Source organism: Euprymna scolopes, chromosome 7 (genome assembly GCF_053919585.1).
Source record: "Euprymna scolopes isolate OS-2025 chromosome 7, ASM5391958v1, whole genome shotgun sequence".
Classification (NCBI taxonomy): Eukaryota; Metazoa; Mollusca; class Cephalopoda; order Sepiida; family Sepiolidae; genus Euprymna; species Euprymna scolopes.
In genome coordinates this window covers 144,865,740-144,888,679 of record NC_136488.1, presented here as the reverse complement: position 1 = coordinate 144,888,679, position 22,940 = coordinate 144,865,740, and the positions used below count along the sequence as shown (strand labels likewise).

Below are 22,940 nucleotides of genomic sequence, written 5' to 3'. Positions count from 1 at the left end.
AAAAATGGTCAAGTAGAAAAATAATTATAAAAACAATTTTTCGAAATTGCTATTTCACTGTAAATTAACCCTTTAAAAGATCGAAATCGGGGGAGATAACTGCATTCTACGAATAACACTATCTTTCAAGTCAGCCATCTTGTTTCTTTTCAATAATACTGTACACTTTTTCCGATCATTAACTCTAGCACATCTGCTACTGAACCATATTTTGTAAAATACTTTGTTCGAAATTACACAACTGGGTCAGACGACACATTAAAGCTGCACCAAAAATTTTATAACATTCCATTTTCTAAATTTTCAAAATATTCTGGTTTGTTCGTTTTTTTTCTTAATTCACATTTAAAATCTTTGTTTTTTGAACTACAGAACAAAATGGTTGAAAATGTTTTGGTGCTTTATCATTACAGCTGGTTATACATTGTTTTTTAAAAATTGATAATTTCTTTGTGAAAAAGGCTTCATTGTTTAATTTTGTTGTTTTGAAACTCTTTTCTCTAGTTTCTCTGATTATATCTTTAATTTTTTTTTTTTTAGTGTCATCCATTGATGGAAAATGGAGTGAGTATTTCTTTGCTATTTTTTTTTTTTTTTTTTTCTGAATTTTAGTTGTCAAGTTCTGGTAACAAATTATTTAATACGATAAAAAGTAAATAACTGAATACTTTTTACAATGTAAAATGCTCCCATTTACATCATTGATTCTGTTTGATTTATAAATTCCTTAATATTTATGCTGACTGATGTGATATATGATAAACAATTGGAATTTATATATATATATATATATATATATATATATATATATTGTTTTTAAATCCCCGAAACAGTGTTTCATGGTAAACAACTGATGATCTCTTAAAAAATAAAAAAATTGGTATTATAGTAAATTCGAGAGAGTTGATGCAGTGATTGCAGGTGATTAAATGACTAAGTGTTTTTTTTTTTTTTAACAAATGATAAAAAGTAATTTTTTGTGTGGTTTTAAATGTTAAAAAACTTCAAAGACTATATATATATATATATATATATATATATAAAGAGCAAATAGTTAATAAAAACACTTTGAAAAAGAGTTAAAAACATAGTTAATTTGAAAAGGAAACACTAAATAAGTGGATAGTCCTTAATCCGCGAAGTTTCGAAGAAATACTTTCCTTCTCATCAGAGGGTAGGATTTAGCAAAATGCGGGATTGGATTTTGCTTGCAAAAGTATTTGATGAAACTGCAAGTAAGTCAAAGATCTTACTTGATAACAAAAAGTGAAGCAGAGGGAATAGGGTGAAGAAAAAGGTGATTTTACATGAATTATCGGTTAAGAGATCAATCAAAATTCAGATTTTTATTTTAAATAAACACTTTATTATATAGCACAATCACATTGATACACCGGTTCTAACCAAATCACCAAAGTTGAGCAATGATGCACTAAACCAGGCTGGTTGTCCTTCATGTCAAAAATGTTAATTGGAGTAAGTTTACTTACTGCAGTAAATGAAGTTATGAAGTGAATAATCTATTGTAGTGCCAACGTTTCACAATTATGACTGACCTTGTTGCATTTATATAAGTTGTAAAATAAGAAAGATTACAAACAATATTCAAAGTTTAAGACTAGAACTTGCCTCTTTTAATTACATGATTCTATACTGACCTAACAAGAATAATGTAGCCTTTAGTGATTGGACCATTTCAATATTTTTCCTGATTCCAATATAATTCCCGATTCTGTACTAAATTCCTGATTCCGATTCTTTAGAAATCTCTAGATATTTAACTAAAAAGTTATTTTTCACAATTACCGTAAAAACACATTTTAAATGTACAAATATTTTCTCAAATGTAAAAACACATTTGTGAAGAATGATCTATCGATTTTAGTTTTACTGATAGATTAAAATCAATAAATATTCATTGTTTTATTATTACTACCAGCAGTAGAAAATTTTGCTTTAAACAAAATCAAATAAAAAAAAAAAAAAAAAAAAATTTTTTTAAATCAATTAAAAGAATCGTTTTTGGCATTGGAAAATAGGCACAGGTTTTTCCGATTCCAATACCCTCAAAAGTTCTAATTTTTTCCGATTTCTGATTAATCGTTCCGATACTAGTAGCCTCTAACATGTTACCGATGATATGTTGTAGATCAGTTTCTTCATGGAGACTCAAAGAGGTTTATGAAGAGCTGTGCAACCAAACGGAGGTCCAAATGCTTCATTTCATGCAAAAAACTTACTATTTTCTGTAAAGGATATCAAAAAGATTTGCTCAATTTGTTGAATATGTGATTAAGCGAAACCTTAAGAGGACTTAAGACTAAAATGGAGAGGGAATCATTATCAAAGCTACCTCATCGATAAAAAGAATAAGTACGAATTTTAAGGGCCATCTTTTACTGCAAGCAATAAATATGTATTTACAGCTGTAAATGAATGTTCCAGATTCCTTTTTTCCATTCCATGTGCAGATATACTTTGGCAACAGTTGTGAAATATTTGAATACCAATTCCCTTTATGAAATGCCTTAGAGCAACTTCCATGTCCTATGATGTCAAGACTTCTCTCATTTGTCATGGGTTTGGATCTAGCAGGTCTACTCTGTATCATCCTGCTGGAAATTGTCAGGTTGAACTATTATGATGGGATAATTTGGAAATTCTTTTGTTATAGCATGTCTCTGAGTGGCAATCCCCAGCACTTGATACCCTTCACTCTATTAGAATGATACTCAACATCAACTGATGAAACTCATCACAAGAAATTCTTCAGATTCCCAAAGTCGGGGAAGATTATACTTTTTACATAATTAATGTTCTTTTATGCAACCCCGTTATTTTATGTTGATTTGTTAGACCAAACTGTCACCTGGTTGAGAAAGATGAACTCTTGGAGACGAATCCAACATGTGCTTATATCAAGTATTTTGATGTCATAAAATCTAGTCCCCCTTAAAGATTTGGTTCCATGTCTAAATGGAACATAATTTCCAGATGTGACCATCTTGGGGATTTAGCTCCTTGTTCAAATGGAGTATCACCTTCAGATGCAAGCCTTTCTGAATTGCCCCATCATCTATGAAAATGAATACAATTTATTTCATTGAAAGTATCAGATTCAGAGCTTTACGTTGCGAGTGAAAAAGTTGCATTTGCAAGTGATTTTTCCTAGTGACGAATAGAAATAATGAAACGATTATCATTTGGTGTTGATTTTTTTTTTATTTTGTTTTTCACCAACAATCTTCCAAAGCTCATTACTGAATGAAAAATGTCTTAACCTTTATTTTTGTTTTTTAATAAAACGAGCAAAGTTAAATTACTTAATAAAAGTTTAATAGAACGATATATTCCCATTTTTTTTTAATGAAGGCTGTTTTTAAAAAAAAAAACTGCATCTGAAGAAATTTGAATGTTTATACTTTCAAGTCTCAGCTTAAAATTTGGTGAATATTTAGAATTACATTTATTTAAAAAAAAAAATACATGGAAATTTTTATGCCATGGAACAAAGATGTCATACTCCAAAAATCACGTAGGTTTGGTTAGTAACTTTTCTATTTTGCTAGCAAACGAAAATATTTAATTGTCAAAAGTCAACTGAAGATAAATTTGTCTGTAGAGCTCTGTCTAGCTTCGTTGCTCTTAGAAATAAAAAAAAAAAATATTATTTGGGTTCAACCTTGTTGATGATCTCCTTTAGGTTATTTTCTTGATTGTGTCTCAGTCGAGTATGTTCAAATCTATACAGTTAATCAGTATTTGATGCACTGGGTATGGTTCTATTATGTTGTAACAATGGAACCACTATTTAGATGCATCCGTTATTAAATCTGTACATCTTTATGATGAACGTACTCATCATGGAACAAAGATGTCATATTCCAAAAATCACATGGTTTGGCTGGTAACTTTTCTATTTGGCTAGTAAACGAAAATATTTAGTTGCCAAAATAAATAAAATGAAAGATTAATTTGTCTGTAAAGCCCTGAAATTAAGACACAATAGTACAATGAAGGAATCTCCCCATCTTTCTGTTGGGCAAGAGTGTGTCTCTCAATATGGATGCAACTAACTTTAATCTTTTTTTATTATTTCTGCTTGCTCTTTGATTTTGTTTAGCAGAAGTTTACATATGAACATATATATCAAAGGAACTTAAACTATCCCCTTTTGTCTAGTAGTGGTGATGCTGTCTTACCAGTATTCTAACCGCCTGTTTTTCATGTATGCTTTTGAGCTGAATAAAGTCTTATCTATATGTAAGTATTTTAATTATGACAAAATCCACCAAATGTTTATTTCAATCAAACCAATCCTAATGATTCTCTCTACCCTTTAACACGTATCTAAAAGTATATAATTAGTTTTTCTTCCCCTTTCCCATCCATACCAAAAAGAGAATTTGTAAAATTTTCAATTAATCGTTATTTACATTACCCAATTAGTAGTTGATTGCAGGGGCGATAACTGATACTTGTTTTTATTGGTGTTTCTTATTTGTTAGGCAGATTTCTTCCATTTTTAATGAAAGCTGCACAGTAACATGTGTTGTTTTAAAATCTTTGTATTAACTTATTTTATCTAGAATTTCAAAAATAATTACCTAAAAGCACACACACACACGTCTTGAATTAAGAATAGTTTTCAATCAGAATTTGAAATGTATCTTTTTTGGTGATCCTTATTTTGCAAGTAAAATAAATTTGGTTTGTCAAATTCATTTTAAGTTTCATAAAATAGATGGCTTTGGATGGTTTCAAGTGAAGATAATCTTTGAATATTTATTTACTGCAGTTATTTGCTTCCCCACCAAAGTAAATTAGGCACAAGGCCGTTTTTAATGTGGGGTAAAAACCAGCTTCCCTAAAAGTAGGCAAAAAGGGGGCACTCTGGTTACCAAAAATAACTGTTCCAGTATAGAGGGTTTCCCCTCCATTGACTGGTACAAATTACCTTAAGTGCAGCATCTGCAGAACAGGTAGTACACTTTGATCCTGGCCCGAAGACCAAATTTCAGGCAAGCACAAAAATGTTAATTTCTTTCAAATAGATTTAAACAGGTTTTCTTTGTCAGGAAGGAACCACAAATGGCCTTGAGATTGTTGCCTGTCATTGGTTTTTATTATTCTTTTGCCTCAACAATGCTGTACTCATCTGACCTAGTGATTACGATTGTATTGTTATTTACTTAACTCGGCAGAGTAGATCTTCCTTTTTAATAGTATTTAAGAATCTTTAAAGCTTTGTATTTTATAATTAAAAAAATTAGATATCTATTATAATTAAACATTTTTTTTTTGATAAATTACATTCTGAAACTAAAACATCATGTGACAATTAAAATGCAAGTAAAAATAATTTTAAATGTTCTGAAATTTTCAGTAACTCTTATGGTAAAAAAGATGGCTTTCTGTAAATCCTTTTCATGCAAAATAATTTTTTGTTAACGTTTGCCATTTTGTTATATAACTTATTTTGTAAGATTATTTTCTATTTGTGATATACAACATTTTAGATTGTTCACAATCTATCATTTAAACAATGATAAATTATTTGTTTTGATGTTCTTCAAAATAGAAGATATCTAAAATCACTCTCTCTCCCCCCCTCCCCCGACAAAGAAGGGGTTGGACCTAGTAATTCATTCTTGTTCATCTGTTTGCATTTTTTCTTAATAACCACGCCTAGGATTTTTTTAAAAATTTTGCGTAAACATTAGTCATGGTGAAAGTAAAGGATTTTCCGGGATAACTCTGGTTGCCTGCCCTAGGGAGGATTATACAGGTAAAATTGGCTCCAAACCATTCATTCGTTTCTACTTTACTCAATAACCACATCTTGGATTCTTTTTTTTTTTAATTTTGCACAGACATTAGCCATAATAAAAGTTAATTTTTCACTCGTGGAAAGGGACTCCCGCATGCTCAGCTTGTTTCTCCATGTTTTGTATTATTATTATTATTATTACAAAGAAATCACTGCTGCTTATCAAGTCCTTAAGAGTTAATAAGTGTCTGGAAGTCTGTGAGACAACTCCTTAATGATGAGTAGTCGTAGGAATTGGGTAGAATTTGATTTAAGAGGACGGCTCAATAAGGATTTACTTACATTGGACTTGAAAACGATCATGTTGTAGTCAGCTGGAAAGCAGTTCTGCGGTATAGTTTACCACAGGTGGCCAGTTCTGAAAGAAACTTTGATTATGGAATTTGTATTTAGTTTTAGACACAGATAGAGTATGGGAAATTATTATAGCCAAACTAATGTTTGTTGTGAATATTTTACAGAAGGAGGAACCATGGATTGAAGCTCAGTCGAGCACTTATGAAAATATTGATAGAGCAGAGATAGACTCACAAACTCTTCTGTGAGAAAGAGGCTATAAGGTGGAGAAAAGGACATTGTCCACTAGATTTCAAAGCCAGTTTTGAATACTATCAAAGCAGGAAAAGCTGCTCTGAGCAGCTCTTGGCCAAATATGGCAACTGTACTTCATCTTATTGGCTTTTATGCATTGAGAGTAGATACTTTCTAAAATGGTAGAATGATTCAACCATTTTTCCAATGGCGTTGGTGTTTAATTGGATTTATAAATATGTTGCTTTGAGGAAAAGAAAAGCAGTTTAAGTTGTTTCGTTTTAGTAAAATGGATCTTCTAAGATCGCCATTCAACTAACATTCTTCATAGAAATATTAAAATTTAAATGCATTTGAAGATGACAATAAAATTATAATCTGATGAAGTCCCTATGAAATTTAATTGAAAGAATATCTTTAGACATTTTTTACTTGAATGAATCTGCTTTTATTAGAGATTTTAAAAGGATGCAATCATGAACATTTATGCAAATAAAAAACGGATAAATTCTTATGAAACTAAAAATGATTATTCTATCAAAATGTTGTCTAGCAGTTTTTTGACAAACGACCTATTAATTAGATAACATTTAAAATTTTGTGGTGAAAAGACGACAGTTTAATAATTGTACTTGCATATGGAGATGTATTTTTTGTGTTTTTTTGTTTTTGTTTTTTTTTTTTCAAATGAAAAATTTCTTTGAATTACTTTTTGAGAGAGAAAAAATGAACTGCAGACACAATTGTCAAAATTAATAACTTTGTAAGAAGTGTAAACCATGAAATATACTGCTCATTATAAGAAAAAAAATTGAGATTTAAATTGTAAAATATTTTAAATAATTTAATTCATGTGGTCTAGTAGTTAGGATTTCAGTTTCACTAACAATGAATTATATTCAATGTTTAAAAGAAACTCTTAATATATTGTTACTGTTTTATTCTGCCTTGTTGGTTGGGCTGTAGAATTCGCTAATTGTTTTGTCGCTTGGTCTGAGAATTGTCTGAGCAGTTCATAACCCAGACGAAAAGTGGTAATGAACTGCTTTTTGACCCTTACTAGATGAGTGATCACAGAGGTTCAATCTGATTCATCAATTACTTGTGTCAAGTGCTGATTTAAGCCATATGTATATAAATCCATGCAGTAATAGGAAATCTACATTAATAAAACAGATGTATGTGTGTGCGTGTGTCTGTCTGTCTCTCTGTCTGTAAATATTTAACCTATCAACTCTCAAACTATTGGTTACATAACACTGAATAGTAATTATACACTAAGGATGGTTTATAACAAGTAAAAATCTTTGTTTGGATGGATAACACATGCAGGCATATATGAGCAAGTTGAAATGTCAACTGTTCATTTCAACTTACCAATATATTTTTACTATCTGAGCATGCTCAAATTTAATTCATTCTTCAAGTCATTTAATATTAAATCTTTCTTGCCTATCTCTCGATAGCTATATCGGTAAGAGATGCAGCTGGAGTGCTAAATGTTTTGGTTTCGATTCTAGCTAATGTCACCCAAGTCATTTTTTTAAAGAAACTCTTGAAATCAATAATATATATTAGGCACAATATAATATTCAATAGAGAATTGGCTCTGTGATAATAAATAAGAAATCTTCATGAATTAAATTATATTTAAGCACATTCTATGACCCAGTATATCTGCCTCCTTCCACTAGTAAATTAAAATTAAATTAACATAAATGAAATATTTGGATTAGAAGTTGGTGGGGAAAAAGTCAATTCATTAATGAGGAAAAGTTTAGTACGATATCAAGGCATTACTCTAAAATCTTGGATAGAGTCACTGAGGAACTCATTAACATAGAATTCACAACTGATAATACAGAGTAATATGTCTGAGTATTTCTGACCATGTCACTATGAATGGGTTTTACCTTTTATAGGCTTTTTTCATCATGCTCCGAAGTATGTAGAGAGAATGGACCAAAAAATTAATAATATATTTCACACAGCAAACCTTTAAAATTACTGAAGACAAATCATTGCCACAAATTTTGTCTGCAAAAGAACTACAACATGAATATTAAGAAGAAATACTCTCACCAAAATCTTAGCACCTCCAAAGGAATAAGCAAATGTCCTGACTTGAGCATGTACTCCCTAGAAGAAATTAAAGACAACCTGAAAAAAATTCCCTGGATACTTAGGATTAGAATCAAAAGAAAACACCATTAACAATGACACAATAGAAAGGATATATCCGCCAAAACTTCCATACTAAATTAATAACAAAATTAAAAACTTTTGATCTAAATTGAAAAAAAAAAAAAAAAATGGAAATCGCATGTCGAAAAGCTGCTTGCATGATTAAAATTCCACAACATAAATATCAAGAAATACTCCCACAAAAACTTAACACCTCCAAAGGAATAAGTAAATGTCCTGACTTGAGCATGTGTTTCCTAGAGGAAATTAAAAAAAAAAAAACCAAAACAAAAAACCAAACAAGTCTTGGACGTTATAAGAATAATTATTAAAAGAAAAACTGATCCAGCATAAACACAAACTCGTGTATATTAACTATCAATTCTTTCAAAGCATCTACAGAAATGAAAGCAGATGTTTGGAAAGAATTTGGCACTTTTTGTAGAGAGGATAGAAAAGTCATGTCTTCTCCTGTAAATTTAAAGTGTATCTCTTAGATAAAAAAAAATTGTTGAATAGAGCTAACTCAAAGAAGCTGTCCTTGGCCTCCACCATGGCCTCCAGTTAAGACCTAAACTTGAAGCATTCATGGTATCCTTTGAAGGGTTCTTGAACATCAGTTTGATTCTGGTAATCGACTCATTCTTGGTGATGCAAACAATACATTTTTGTCTTTCTCAACTGTGCCCCTCACACAAAAGTTCATGGGGTTGCAATCAACCAAGTTGTGGAAAGAGGGAAGCAGATGTTGGTATATATGAATTCAAAGTTCTCAGACAGCCATTTGTGTGTTTTCCTGGAGAAGTTCACTTGGAACTAAGTCCTGCTACTACAAATATGGCCTTTCCGCAGCTACCCTCTCCATTTAGTGTTTGACAACAAGTTGATAGGACCATCTGAATTAAATCTGAGTCTCTTTTCAAAGGTGTGAGAAGGAGGGTGGTGGTGTAGATTTTTGCAGGAAACATCCCCAAAGATCATCACAGTTTAAAAGAAGTTGATTTTATTGATGCGTGAGACTTTGTGTGTTATGTAGACTACACATATTTTTCCGCACATCATGCAATTTGTTCCAAGAAGGACCAGAACATCCATGACTCAACTGGATGTTTGACCTTGTTGAGGTTCTCTTCGACCTTGTTTTGAGTTGTAAGCCATTTTAGTTTTAAAAAAAAAAAGAAGAAAGAAAAGAGAAATCTTGTTCCAAGCAAAATGGCAGTATCAATATAGAGAAGTTTTGAATTGTAAAAGCTAAAACAAAGAATAGGGTTTCCGGTAGGTAGTCAATTTGAAGAAGTCTTGAGAGCCAAGTTCCTTTGTGTGTGAAAAATGAAAAGTATGAGCAGAATTCTAAAATATCTAGTATGTTTTATGGAGTGATTCTGGTTTCTGATTGGTTGCTTGCAGAGCATTGTTCAATTTGATTGGTCGATTCTTATCACCTCTATTTATATAAATAGAAACTATTCTTTTGCAATCAGTCTCACATTGTATTTAAAGTTGGTGGATGAGTCTCCGTTCTTGACAATCAGTCAGACAGGTATGCCGCCTGGGTATTACCTAAGAGGTACACCTTCCCTGGCCTTGCCACCTGGCTTTCAGGTGAAGCAAGTTTATCATGTGTTCTTTGAGGCACCCCTGTTGGGGAATGCCCAGACAATTTTTGCTAGGCCATAATGCCCCTCCTTTAAGGGCGCTGGCTGGTTATCCCCACTTTCTGACTTTGTCTCGCATCTTGCAACAAGTAAATATTTACCCTCATAACAATAACATAAATATTGCAACACCTTGGTTGTGAATAGTTGCTCCTTGCAACTCTAGCCTAAAGAGTCCCAAAGATCTTTCTTCAGCACTTTCTTCATAGTTGCCATTCCAACAATCATCTTTCTCATCAAAGTTTGTATTGTTTTGCCTGGATCTTGTTGCATTCTTTTTTTTTTTTTTTTTTTTGTATGAATACAACCAGAACATTTGCTATGATTCTTTCTTTGACCATCACTTTCGTATCTTCATCATAATCTTCTAGCTCGCATCTCGTGCCCTCCAAAGCATTCAATGAGCACTAAGCTGTGGCTAAGATTTCTGAATTTTTTATATGTAGTGTGAATCATTATGATGTAGGTCACTCTTTTCCATTGTTCCAGTGCTTTGTATTCATTCACAATCTCCTGCTCAATTAGGTGTTTGATCTTGTTGACAAGTTTCCCAGCTGTTGTAAAGCAGTTCTTTTGCAAGTCACTGTTTCCACTTTAATAATAAACGAATAATAGCAAATGTTTCTTAAATGACGTTAGCTACTGCCATTGCATTGACTCAGCATTTCGGCATCTTTTAACATTTTACCTAAATTGCCGGGAAAATTCTAATAACAGCATGGTCTTTATTCTGCATGAGTACATATGTGTTTTCTTATGTTGTGCTTATAAAGATGCCCGAACATCAATTGGATCCTAGCAATCAGTGTGTCTTTGATGTTATAGGCGGTACATATTTCTTTCTCAGCTGCAACCCCACGCATAATAGTCTATGGGGTTGCAATCAAATGAATTGGAAATCATGGAAGTTCTCAAACAGCCACTTTTATATTTTTCTGGAGATGTGAGACAGAGCTGAGTCCTGCTGTCACATTTATGACCTTCCTGAAGCCACCATCTCTGGTCAGTACTTTAGAACAGCAAACAGCAACTCAATATGATCATTTTGAGTCTGAGTCCCTTTTTGAATATGTAGGGGCAGCATGATTTGACACCTAAATACCATCACAGTTTGAAGGAACTTAGTTTTCATGAGATGCAAGACTTTGTGTGGACCATAGGCTAGTCACCTGTTTTTCTGCATGTTATGCAATTGCTTCTGATAAGAACCAGAGAATCACAAACACAACTAGGTGTTTGACATTGTCGGAGTTTATCAGTTGTTGTAAAGAAGTTCTTTTGCTAGTAACTACTTCCACATGTCCACCACAATTCTTTAGCTCACGTCTTGGTCTTCCAGGTATTTAAGGAGCCCTAAACTGCAGCTAAGATTTCCGACGAATTTTTAATCTGGTACAAATCTTTGATGCAGATTAGTCTTCTAATATTTCAGTGCTTTCCAGTTCTCGCACGCATCAATAGTATGCAGAGACAACTATCTATTGCAATTTACTGGTATTAAATATTTCAAATAATTCTGAAATTAAAAAAAAAAAAATATCAAATAATTCCCAAATTTATGCCTAACATCCTGTATAAATATTAACGTAAAAACCTTAATTCTCAGAATGCTCTAGCGTTTAAATTGGCATAAAATTGGCCATCACATAAACCATATCATCAGCGTACCAATATGTCTAAGATGTAACAGTAATGAATCCAACAAACTTGCATGCTATGAATAGTTGAAAGACGCTAACACCAAAGAGGGACACTATGCATCCTATAAAAAGCTCCTATAAAAATAGATGAAGTGCAAAAGTTAAATTCACAAGGAACATTTACTTTTCCTGAAGTAAGGAAAATCATATTATTTCTTACAGAACAACAACAAATAAGTAATTATGTAAATTGAACCAAACTGTAACGACAAAACGAAAATTGCTCACAGCTTAAGGAAGTCGCTATTCTAATGAAATAATTTTTCTGCTGTTGTTTTATGGCATTAACCCTAAGCGGGTTCAACAATCTTCCTTCAAAGGAGGAAATATCAAGGGAATATTAAATTCACAAGCTGTCCCTAGTCGCCTGTAATGTTTGGAGTATTTTTGGTCAGGAAGCCAGTATCTTCAGACACCTTGATCTGGTAGTACTAGATGCTGTAAGAGGTATTACTAGTCTGGCCAAAGTGGACCTGGGAGCAATGGTAACTAAGGGGCAATTCCATATTTCCCACATCCCTCAAATGGGGGCCTCATCACTGGATGTCTTTTAGCCATGCCCAGAATCAATGAAAGAATTAAGAATATTGAAGTTGTTGGGGGGGGGGGGCTACATAGAAATACATCCAAACACTGCAAACAGAACAAGAAAATTACATCCAGACAAGCTGAGAGCTGAAGCACCTCAAAAATTGATAAAATATTGAGCAGAAAAAAAACAAAAAAAAAAAAAACATGATAAACCAACAAACACTTTAAATTCTTTCATACGATTCATACTACTGAACGAAACTAATTCAGGGTCGACAGAAGACAAACGCAAATCTCCTAGAAATGATGATACTGAAGAAAAGATAAATAAGAAGTACCACTGAGAAAAAAAAAATTCGTAGATAATATCTTTAGTCGACAACCAAAAATAGAACCACAACCAAAGCATAAATCTTCCCTGAATGAAAAAAAAAAAAAAAAAAAAATACAACAGAAAACCAAACTATGTCCTTCACCCAATAAAATGGAAATGACTAGGGCAAGGACGCACCTCTTAAAATAAAAAGCAAAACATAAACAGGATCCACAAAGGAACACTCCTACAAATATTATAGCAGAGAAAACAAACAAAAGAAAACTAACATAATATGAAAAAAAAAAAAATTAATATTTTATAATGGAAATGCTAAGGTTCTAAAACAAACCGAAGAAATTCAACATCTTGTGACAAAAAAAAAAAAAAATCTTAATTTAGTCACCCTTCAAATCTAACAATATTTAGATGCAGGTATTTAAAAATGGTGTTAAAAACGGTATTTTTAACATGAGGTTAAATTAAGCAAAGTAATGGAAAATTCCAAAAGACGTTAAAAACTATAATTCCTGTTTATTTTCTTCCTTACAAGGGCAAAGTTATATGCAAGGAGGTCAGTTTTTGTAATATAGGGAAAATCTAGATCTGCAAAAAGTCACTCTGGATTGGAACAAAAATAAAAATTGCCTCACTCTGGAAGGACCTTCTTCATTGACCGAGGACAGAATAGATTAGGTGTGGCATCAGAATGAATACTACACATTGTTCCTAACCAAAAAGTCAAGAAGACATTAAAAATTGTAATTGTGTCAGGAACTCTGGCCTTCTTGGCATAGGAGCAAAGATCAAAGTGTAGTATCTGTTCTTCAGATACTGTTCCGGCAGATACTGCACTTAAGATGGTTTGTACCAGTCAATGGAGGGAAAACCCTCTATACTGGGACAATTATTATTTTTGGTAACCAGAGTGACCCCTTTTAGGGGAGCTGGTTTTTACCTCACACTAAAAACGGCCTTGTGCCTAATTTGCTCAGTGGGGGAGCAAATAAATACCATCTGTTCTTCAGATACTGCACTTAAGATAATTTGTACCAGTCAATGGAGGGGAAACCCTCTATACTGGGACAATTATTACTTTTGGTAACCAGAGTGCCCCCTTTTTGCCTACTTTTAGGGGAGCTGGTTTTTACCTCACATTAAAAACGGCCTTGTGCCTAATTTGCTCTGTGGGGGAGCAAATAAACACCATCTGTTCTTCAGATACTGCAAGCAAAGACCATATGTGGGGGCAACTCACATATAAGACCTTGGTCAATGTAGGGGCAACCCTTCATACCAATTGTCACTATCCAGCTCCTCTACTCCCCGGGGAGTTGGTCCCCATTTCCCCTTCACTCCTCACTTTAAAAATCGGCCTTGTGCCTAATTTGCTCGGTGGGGGAGCAAATAAATACCATCTGTTCTTCAGATACTACACTTAAAGTAATGAGGTTTGGTCAATGTGGGGACAACTCTTCATATCAAGACAATTTCTATTTATTTGGACATTTATTTTGACACTTGGGGAGCTGGCCCCCCCCCCCCCCCCCACATAAAAAAAAAACGACCTTATGTCTAATTTGCTTTTGTGGGGAAGCAAATAAATACTCTGAAATAAGATATGGCAAAGAAAGTATGATCTTGCTCTTTAAATTGCGAGTTGGTTGCAGTTGGATATATTTTTTTAAGCTTTGTCTTCATTTGGCCTATGAAGGAGCAGGCAGGGAAAACCCCATGTAAAAAAAATAGCTGCTATTGAGTAAATATTTTGTTGACATTTTGCTTTTATTTGGCTACATTAATCTGCAAGGAGGGAAGGTGGCAAATAAACATTGACTGTGGTATCACTGTTACAGATAACTTTGCATCTAGATGTCACTATCCAACGATCCATTTACATGTCAGAGACGAGCAACTGTTTCTGTCCATTAAGAAACCGACAGCTAATTTTGGAGATTGAAGAAATCCTCTATACTACATCACAAAAGAAACATTCCTAAAAAAAAAAAAAAATCAGAAAATAAGCTCATCTTTTTGATGCATACTGTTACAGGAAAAAGGTTGTCCTATTTCCATGTAAATAAGAAGAACATTAGATAAGTGAAAATGAGATTAGGATAAGACGAGACTCGAACCTGGTAAGCAAGGTTCAGAAATAGAATGTTAGAAATCGGAATATTAAAAAGGCCTATTGTTAAATTCTATTATAAATAGTTAAATATTGTTTATATTGTAAGAAGAATTGATTGTTCATTCTTTTATAAAACTGAATATTAAAAATGTCAGCTAAAAAAATGAACAATACAAATTAAAAATGCATTGTTAAAAAATAGGTTAGGAAAGGATCCTTTGTTTGCAGAATTGTGTTTTGAAAAAACGTGTGCATAGCCACATGAATTGGTCACGTTTGGGAAACACACTTCTGACGTAATAGCAAAAGGAGGATTCTCAATATAGGAGCTAGAGTTAGTCAGATCAAGTAGTTGAGTCTGGCAGAGATCAGGAGATTCAGTCAGTTGGCAGTCAGTGGTCAGCTGCTCCTTTGGAAGCGAAGGGTAGAACATTAAACTATGTAGACCCCAAATGTGAATTGCTGACGTCATCATCATTTGACCGGTCCAATGAGATAAAGAATCACCATCGATATTTTGTAACTGTTTGTCGGTTGAATCCAATTTTAGCGTTACAAATTCCAGAGAATTTTTTGAGGATCGGCACTATTGCTAAACGAATTATTTTGCGCTAAATAATATTTTTTGTTTAAAAAAATAACCATTGTAAGCATAGAACAAAATATCGAAGCCGGTGATTTTGTTTACTTTATCGACATCTAAATTGAAAATAAAAATGTCCGCTTCTTGTGTTCTTCATAAAATCATCTTTTAATCTGATTGGTCAATTTTTTTCTTCGAGAGTGACACCTTCCCTTTCTTTCTTTTTTTTGGGGGGGAGGGGGGAGGTGGATTTTCACTTAAACAAAAAAAATATTAAACAAGATTTGTTTTTTTTTTTCCTTCAATTGGGGGTGGTTGTGGAATTTTCCTTTTATTTAAAATAAAATAAAACAAACGAAAAAAATTATTTGATTTGAACAAAATGAAACAAACATTATTAAACATTTATTTTACATTTGTACGGATTCGGTAAAATAAGTTTTGAGAAAAGCGTAATATTAATGCACATTGAAGGAAAAAAACTAAATCTTGTTTAATAATTTTCTCGTTCGTTTTACTTTATTTTAAATAAAGTGAACCCCCCCCCTCCAAAAAAAAAAAAAGAACGGGCAGGTAACTCTCGAAGAAAAAAATTGACCAATCAGATTAAAAGATGATTTTATAAAGAAGACAAGAACCGGACATTGTTATTTTCAATTTAGATGATGGCGATAAAGTAAACAAAATCACCGGCTTCAATATTTTGTTCTATGCTTACAATGGTTATTTTTTTTAAACCAAAAATACTATTTAGCGCAAAATAATTCGTTTAGCAATAGTGCCGATCCTCAAAAAAATTCTTGGATTCAACCCTGTTTGTCTTCGTGTCATCTTTCAACACTCAAAAGATAATGTTTATCATCTTATTATGAACATTGCGTAACCCTTCCAAGAATATGTATCTCTCCTCCTCTCTATATGTGTTATAAGAAATATAAGAACTGTGCATCTATTATCCTATCACCCTTAGTATATATATATATATATATATATATATATATATATATATATATGAAGTCCTAAGCATCTCAGAACAGAACTGTATATGTATACATCTCTCTCTCTCCCTCATCATCACTATCGTTATATCCGTTATATGTAATGTTTAAATATGAACCCCTGCAACACAACAATACAGCTTATAAAACAAAACCAACAAGATCAACAGATCAATTGGTGGCTCTTCATTTTAGATTTAAAATATTAATAGAGTACTATAAATAAAAGCACTAACCTCCAGGCAATAACAATGAAAAGTACACTCCATCATGAAATGATTATATGCTTAATATATAAAAAAAAATATAAAATATAAATTGAAGAAATAGGTGATAAATAATCTGAAGCAATTTCAGACATAGTAAAAGACTTCAAAGAGTTATAATCTATATTATATTTTTCTTAATCTGTCTGTTCAACTTTTTCTCAGAAACTACTAGTCCGATCTAGCTGAAACTTTGTATGTATCTTTGCTATGATAATGTGCAGCAAACTAGGTATCTGTTCAGGGCACAATTAGAGATTTATAGGGATTAGCATTTAATGCAAAAATGAATGCAAATTTAACAATATTCAACCATCAATTTGGCACAAAGGTCTCATTCTAAGTTAACGGGCTATAACTTTTCCCATTTTTAATGGACTAAAAAAAAAAATCTAAAAATGTGATTCTAACCAAACTGAAAAAGTTATAATGGAAACAAGAGATTTCTGCATTCACAATAAACCGTATATCTTTCTACATTTTAGAACAAATTCCATGTCAGTTATTGACATCAATTTGTTATCCTTCCATCTTCGTGGACTTTCTACAGAAAACCGATGACTACCAATGCAGCCATGATCACAAATTTATATTCGTAGACATAAACAGACCAATATCAAAAGATTAAATCCCTCAATGGCAAATGTTCAAAATAAAAAGGTTCAAATTTGATAAAACTCTGTTCATCCCAAATTAAAAAAGAAATAAAGAACTAAAGCCAATAACATCATCTAGAGATCTGCTAATAGAAATAGCAACAGAAACAATTCCCAAATTTTTGGTTCAATACAAAATGTAAAGAAACTAATGATAAAACAAAAACGGTTTTGAAATCTTATCACAATCAATTTACATTATTATCCAACCACTGATATCCATGACAAATAACTCCCTTCCTGAGAATTCTTCAAACTCCTCAGCTTAACATTCATGGGCAATATGAATGAACAAATACATTGAGGACATTGCAAAGGCTGCTGCAAAGAAGGTGAGTTCGTTCTATCAAGCTAGAAGAAAGACTACTCACATCTGAGATTATCCTGTACCTCTATAGGCCACCATTCGCCTATTTATGGAGAATTGTTGCCACACCTGGGCTTTTTGTATCTACCACTAGTCTCTCCCTCTTGGATAGGGTCCAAAAAAGAGTTTTCAATCTAATAGGTCCCACTTTAACGACTAAGCTCCAACCTTGTCCCATCGCCGCAATGTTGCATCTCTGTGCCTGTTTTACAAATATTTTAATGGAATGTGTTCTGATGAGTTCGTTTCACTTGTGCCTCCTTGACGTACATATCCCTGACAAACCCACTTAACAACAAAATCACACCCCTTCACTGTTGAGGTCCCTAAAAACCAGAAAGTTTTCTACTTTAATATTTTCTTTCCTTGGACAGCCAGACTTTGGAATTCGCTTCCTGCTACCTGTACTGATATGCAGAAGTTTAGATGTAACATAAACCAACATCGTTAATCTTTCCTAGGCATGGTCCCAAATAGTAGTGCCTAGTCCAAGTGGTGCTATGTCTTGTTAAGGGTGAACATGAGTAAAAAAAAAAAAAAAAATGTTGACATGCTCCTACACATATAGCTCCTGGTATTCTCAAATGGCCATCCATTGGCACTAACCAGGCTGAACATTGCTTAACTTAAACGCAGGGCACATTATTAAAAAGAACAAAAACAAGGGAGAATGCTGGAAATAATGTATCAATTAAATAAATAGAAATATATCGATTAAGAAAGTATTTCTTTTTGTTCAAGCTAGGAATGTGACATCCTACCGGATACCAAACATTCCCCTGCTTTTTCATACATTCCAACCAAAATGTTTATAAGATTCTGACTGTCGCTTTACGCGCAATTGTTTGTACCTCTCTTGCACTTGGTTCACCAGGTATATTTGCCAGGTAGTTTTTGAAATTTTTTTTCACGAGTCCGGTTACTCCTATAATTACTGGAATGATGGAGATCTTCCTAAGATTCCAGTTTCTTTTCATGTCATATATAAAACCTTAGTATTTTGTTCTCTTTTTCTTCTCGGCTTTGTTTAATCCACCACCATTGGGGATACTAACTTCTACCAAGGTTGTTTCTTTCTTCTTCTTATCTTATATAACTGTCAGGTTTAATAGCTCCGTTTTCAAGGTACATAGCTGTAGAAATTGTATAGTCATAGTGGATGGTGTATGACTTATTTCCAACTGTTATTTCTGGTACATGTTCCCAAGACTTGCTGCTGCTGCTTTCAACTTTATAGATCGTCCAGTGGAGATATTTACACACTCCATTATCTCGCGTCATATGATAGTTATTTCCTATCAGAAATTAACAACTGGATTTAAGGTGGCTGACACTTTCTACTTCTGTATCACAAAACCTGCACTTTTTGTCATTGCTGAGATCACTATTCTACAAAAGCATTGGTCATCAAGCCTTGATTTTGGGCAGTCATTATAATCCGCTCCTGATCACAGTGAAGCGATTCTCTTTTTAATCAGTCTACAGAGTCTGCTTTATCTATATACTAGCAGAAAGACCCGACGTTGCCCAGGATTTAATGAGAATCAACGAATGTTTCACCTTCCCATTTCATCGAAATCTGTGAATTTGTCCATTTTTCAATTTAATCGATTAATTGCCTGTTCTAGTTGGGGACCCACTGCATTGCACTGGGAGAAAGTTTCACATGCCTTCCTGCAGTGACTTAGTTCACAATACAATATAGTTTATATTGCACTGTAGAGAATCTACCGTGGAGTTTATATGCCGAGTCTTTCTACTTGTGTGGTGATAATAGCTTAAATTAAAGTTTAAAATGCAAAAGTCAAGTATCAAGGTTCAGTTGTGCTATAAACAGAAACATTCATTTCAAATGCGTCCCTTGTCATATCAAAGAACGTACTGTTTATTTTATATGCTGGGCCTTTCTGCTTGTGTGGTAATAAAACTTCTCAAATCCACTTGTGATGTTAGGCCGTATAAAGCGTTAACTTTAGTCGAAATTGCATGTTCCTTCTTTCATCGGATTTTTTCGATTATCGATACTTATTGAAGACATTCTGATACAAAACCGATTTAAGAACACTGCCAGGTAGAAAAAGTACATTTTTATGCGATTTAAAATCAGTCCAGCTGTTTTGGAGTCATAGGAAACTTTCTCTCTCTCTCTCTCTCTCCCTCCCTCTCACACTCACGCACAAAGTTCCTTTTTTTTATAATAGAGACTCCTGGGTCAATTCATTCAGAAAATGGGGTATGATAAAGGAAGTGACTAGAAAAATAACTCCTTCCAAATTTCATTTAAAAAGGGCAGATGTTGCCAGTTTGGTTTTGAAAATCATTCCTCAACTAAACCGTGTTCTCATTCATTCCAAAAATGGAGAATTACAATGTCCCTTTTATTTGTACTGAATTGAAAGACTCTTTTGATAAATCTGAGACAGCAACACGACCAAATGATGTACACTATCAATTTTTAAAAACAACATTCCATGAAATACAATCAGATATTTGATCAGATGAGGGGAAAAAAAAAAAGTTGACCTGTTTGGTCAACTGTTGAGTTTGGGCCAAATTGTTTTAATCAGGAAATAAAGAAATTTGCAAAGCCAGTTAAATATGAAACAAATAAAAGTACAACATATCAAACTCATCGCTTTCTGTTTGCTACATCTTCCATGCACCCCCCTCTCTCTCTCTCTCTTTCTCTCTCTCTCTCTGTTTCTTTTCCCTCTTTCCTTGTCAGTTATAGGTTGAACCTTACTATTTGTGGTGATCTTCCCTTGTTTAAAATGGACTATTCCAATCTTATTATTTTCTTTATAACTTTTGACCGTTAATAAACCACGTGACGGGAGGGAGGGTGATAGACCGTATAAAATCAATGGGGAGGAAATTATACATTAGGGCTATGACAACAGCATACAAAATATAGTGATGGTAAGAGATGGGTCATTTTAATAAAGTAATGCAAATTAAAGCTGATTATAACAGTTTAAAATGTAATCTTTTTTTTTTCAAATATAACTCAATCTCAATGCCAAGGAATATTTTAATATGTAGTTTTTTGTGATTAAAATATATAATAAAAATGCCTTATGGGAACAAATGTTTATTAAGTCTGCTTTAGCATAATAATGGATTGGCATACAGGCAACTTTTTAGAAACATGGTGAAAATCCATAATTATACAGATGTATAGGCCAGGAAAAATGCATCAAACTCGATCCACTACTAATCCATTTTTTTACCAATTATTTATTAAAGACCATAGAGAAAATGGTGAATGAATATATATATATATATATATATATATATATATATATATATATATATATATATATTGTACTGTTTAGTTTTTAAATCCTCGAAACAGTGTTTCATGGTAAACAACTGATGATCCCTTGAAAAATAAAAAAAATTGGTATTATAGTAAATTCGAGAGAGTTGATGCAGTGATTGCAGGTGATTAAATGACTTACTGACTGGATGGTTTTTTAACGAATGATAAAAAGTAATTTTTTGTATAGTTTCAAATGTTAAAAACTTCAAAGACTATATATATATATAGTTTCAGATCAAACCAACATACTCAAATACAATGGTTGTTTCAAAAGTAAGACCTCCTATTTATCTTTAACTCAAAAACTAAAATTTTGAAGAGCTATGAAGATAGGAGTGATACAATTTAAAACGAGCGGTCTTTAGTGCTCCAGAATTTATTTTTTCTACATAGTCGCTACTATTCTCAATGAATTTTTGTCAGCATCTTTCGATACTTCGATTGTGAAAGTCCAAAGCATGCTTTGTCACTCACATCTGTCGTCACTCTGAAATCAACGAACTCCTCTTACTGTGCTGACATCATCTGTATTGGCTTCATAAATGTTCAACAGGCGCCGGTGAATCTTGACCATTTTAATTTGTTATGCATGGAGGAATTCAATGATGCATCTCTGCTTCTGATGCATGTCCATGACAGGGATTGCTTTTTCAGAGTCTCACACTGTCAATATCTGCAATAGAGAAATGAAATTTTCAGGTCATGAATGCATAAATTCAGTCATCATGACAATGCAATTTACAGTCTTCTCTGATCCATTCAGATGGAATAAAAAATGGAGACATTACTTTTGGAACATCACTCATAATTATAATGGATGCTAGCCAAACTAAAACTAGATCTATATACAGCTTTTTGGGGTATCGGAATCAGAAAAATTTGAGTCTATTTTCCGATGCCAAAACCAATTCCTTAAATTATCTTTTTTATTTGATTTTGGTTTAAGAAACATCTTCCACTGCTTGTAGTAATAAAAAAATAGATATTTCTTGATTTAAACTTCCAGTAAGACTAAAATCTCTAGATCACCCCCTCACAAGTGTGTTTTTACGTTTGAGAAAATATAGGCACATTTAACATGTGTTTTTATGGTAATTGGGACAAAATAACAATTTTTTTATAGTTAAATATTTAGAGATTTATAAAGTATCAAAATCTGGAATTTAGTACGGAATCGGTAATTGTATCGGAATCATGAAAAATATTGGAATCCTCTCATCGTTACTATATACCATTATAAATTTGGATAACTAAAAGGAAAATATATAAAACCTAGATTGATCGATAGAGATTGTTGTAAAGATAAGAACAAAACGAGCAGCTGTCACCAGTGGAAATAAACACAAAAACTAGGGCTATCGAACATAATTCATCCATATATGCTGCAGAAATGCAAGCATCAAAGATGCCAATTAATTTCAAAAAGGAATCAGAAAAACAGTTGTTAATCGTTATCTTCTCTCATAGTCTTAAAAGAAAGGATCCTGAGTATGACCTTAAGGAATCCAGTCATGAATATGGAGTTGTCCTTTAGTTATCATTACTCTCAGGTTCACTTTAGCCTGAAGTGGTAATACCTGTTAAGGCATCTGGTGCTACCATTTTTTCCCTTTCCCTTTGCAAAACTCAATCATGCTCTGCAACATCAAAAACAAAAACAATTTTTTATTACAAGACAATCAAACCAAACTCCATGAATAAATATTTGAAAATATAAAGCACTTATTAGTTAGTCATGGCGAAAAGTAATTTTTTACCAGAACGGATTTTCCAGATTAATTCTGGTTACACTCCCCCCCCCCCGGTGGCAAATTTGCCCCCAAATCGTCCATCTATTCATTTGTTTACACTTTTCTCAATAACACTACGCCTT

At 32.9% G+C, this 22,940-nt stretch overlaps 1 protein-coding gene across 5 annotated transcripts in view; it reads left to right on the top strand.

Annotated features, from left to right (window-relative positions):
* The window catches only part of LOC145280026 (CDC42 small effector protein 2-like), a 260,837-nt gene that overhangs the window by 225,209 nt on the left and 12,688 nt on the right, over nucleotides 1–22,940 (top strand). For all 5 annotated transcript variants that reach the window (XM_080131681.1, XM_080131686.1, XM_080131682.1 and 2 more), the window contains exon 4: nucleotides 541–564. In XM_080131681.1, the coding sequence (XP_079987807.1) occupies nucleotides 541–564 (24 nt within the window). The remainder of the gene's footprint in view (nucleotides 1–540; nucleotides 565–22,940) is intronic.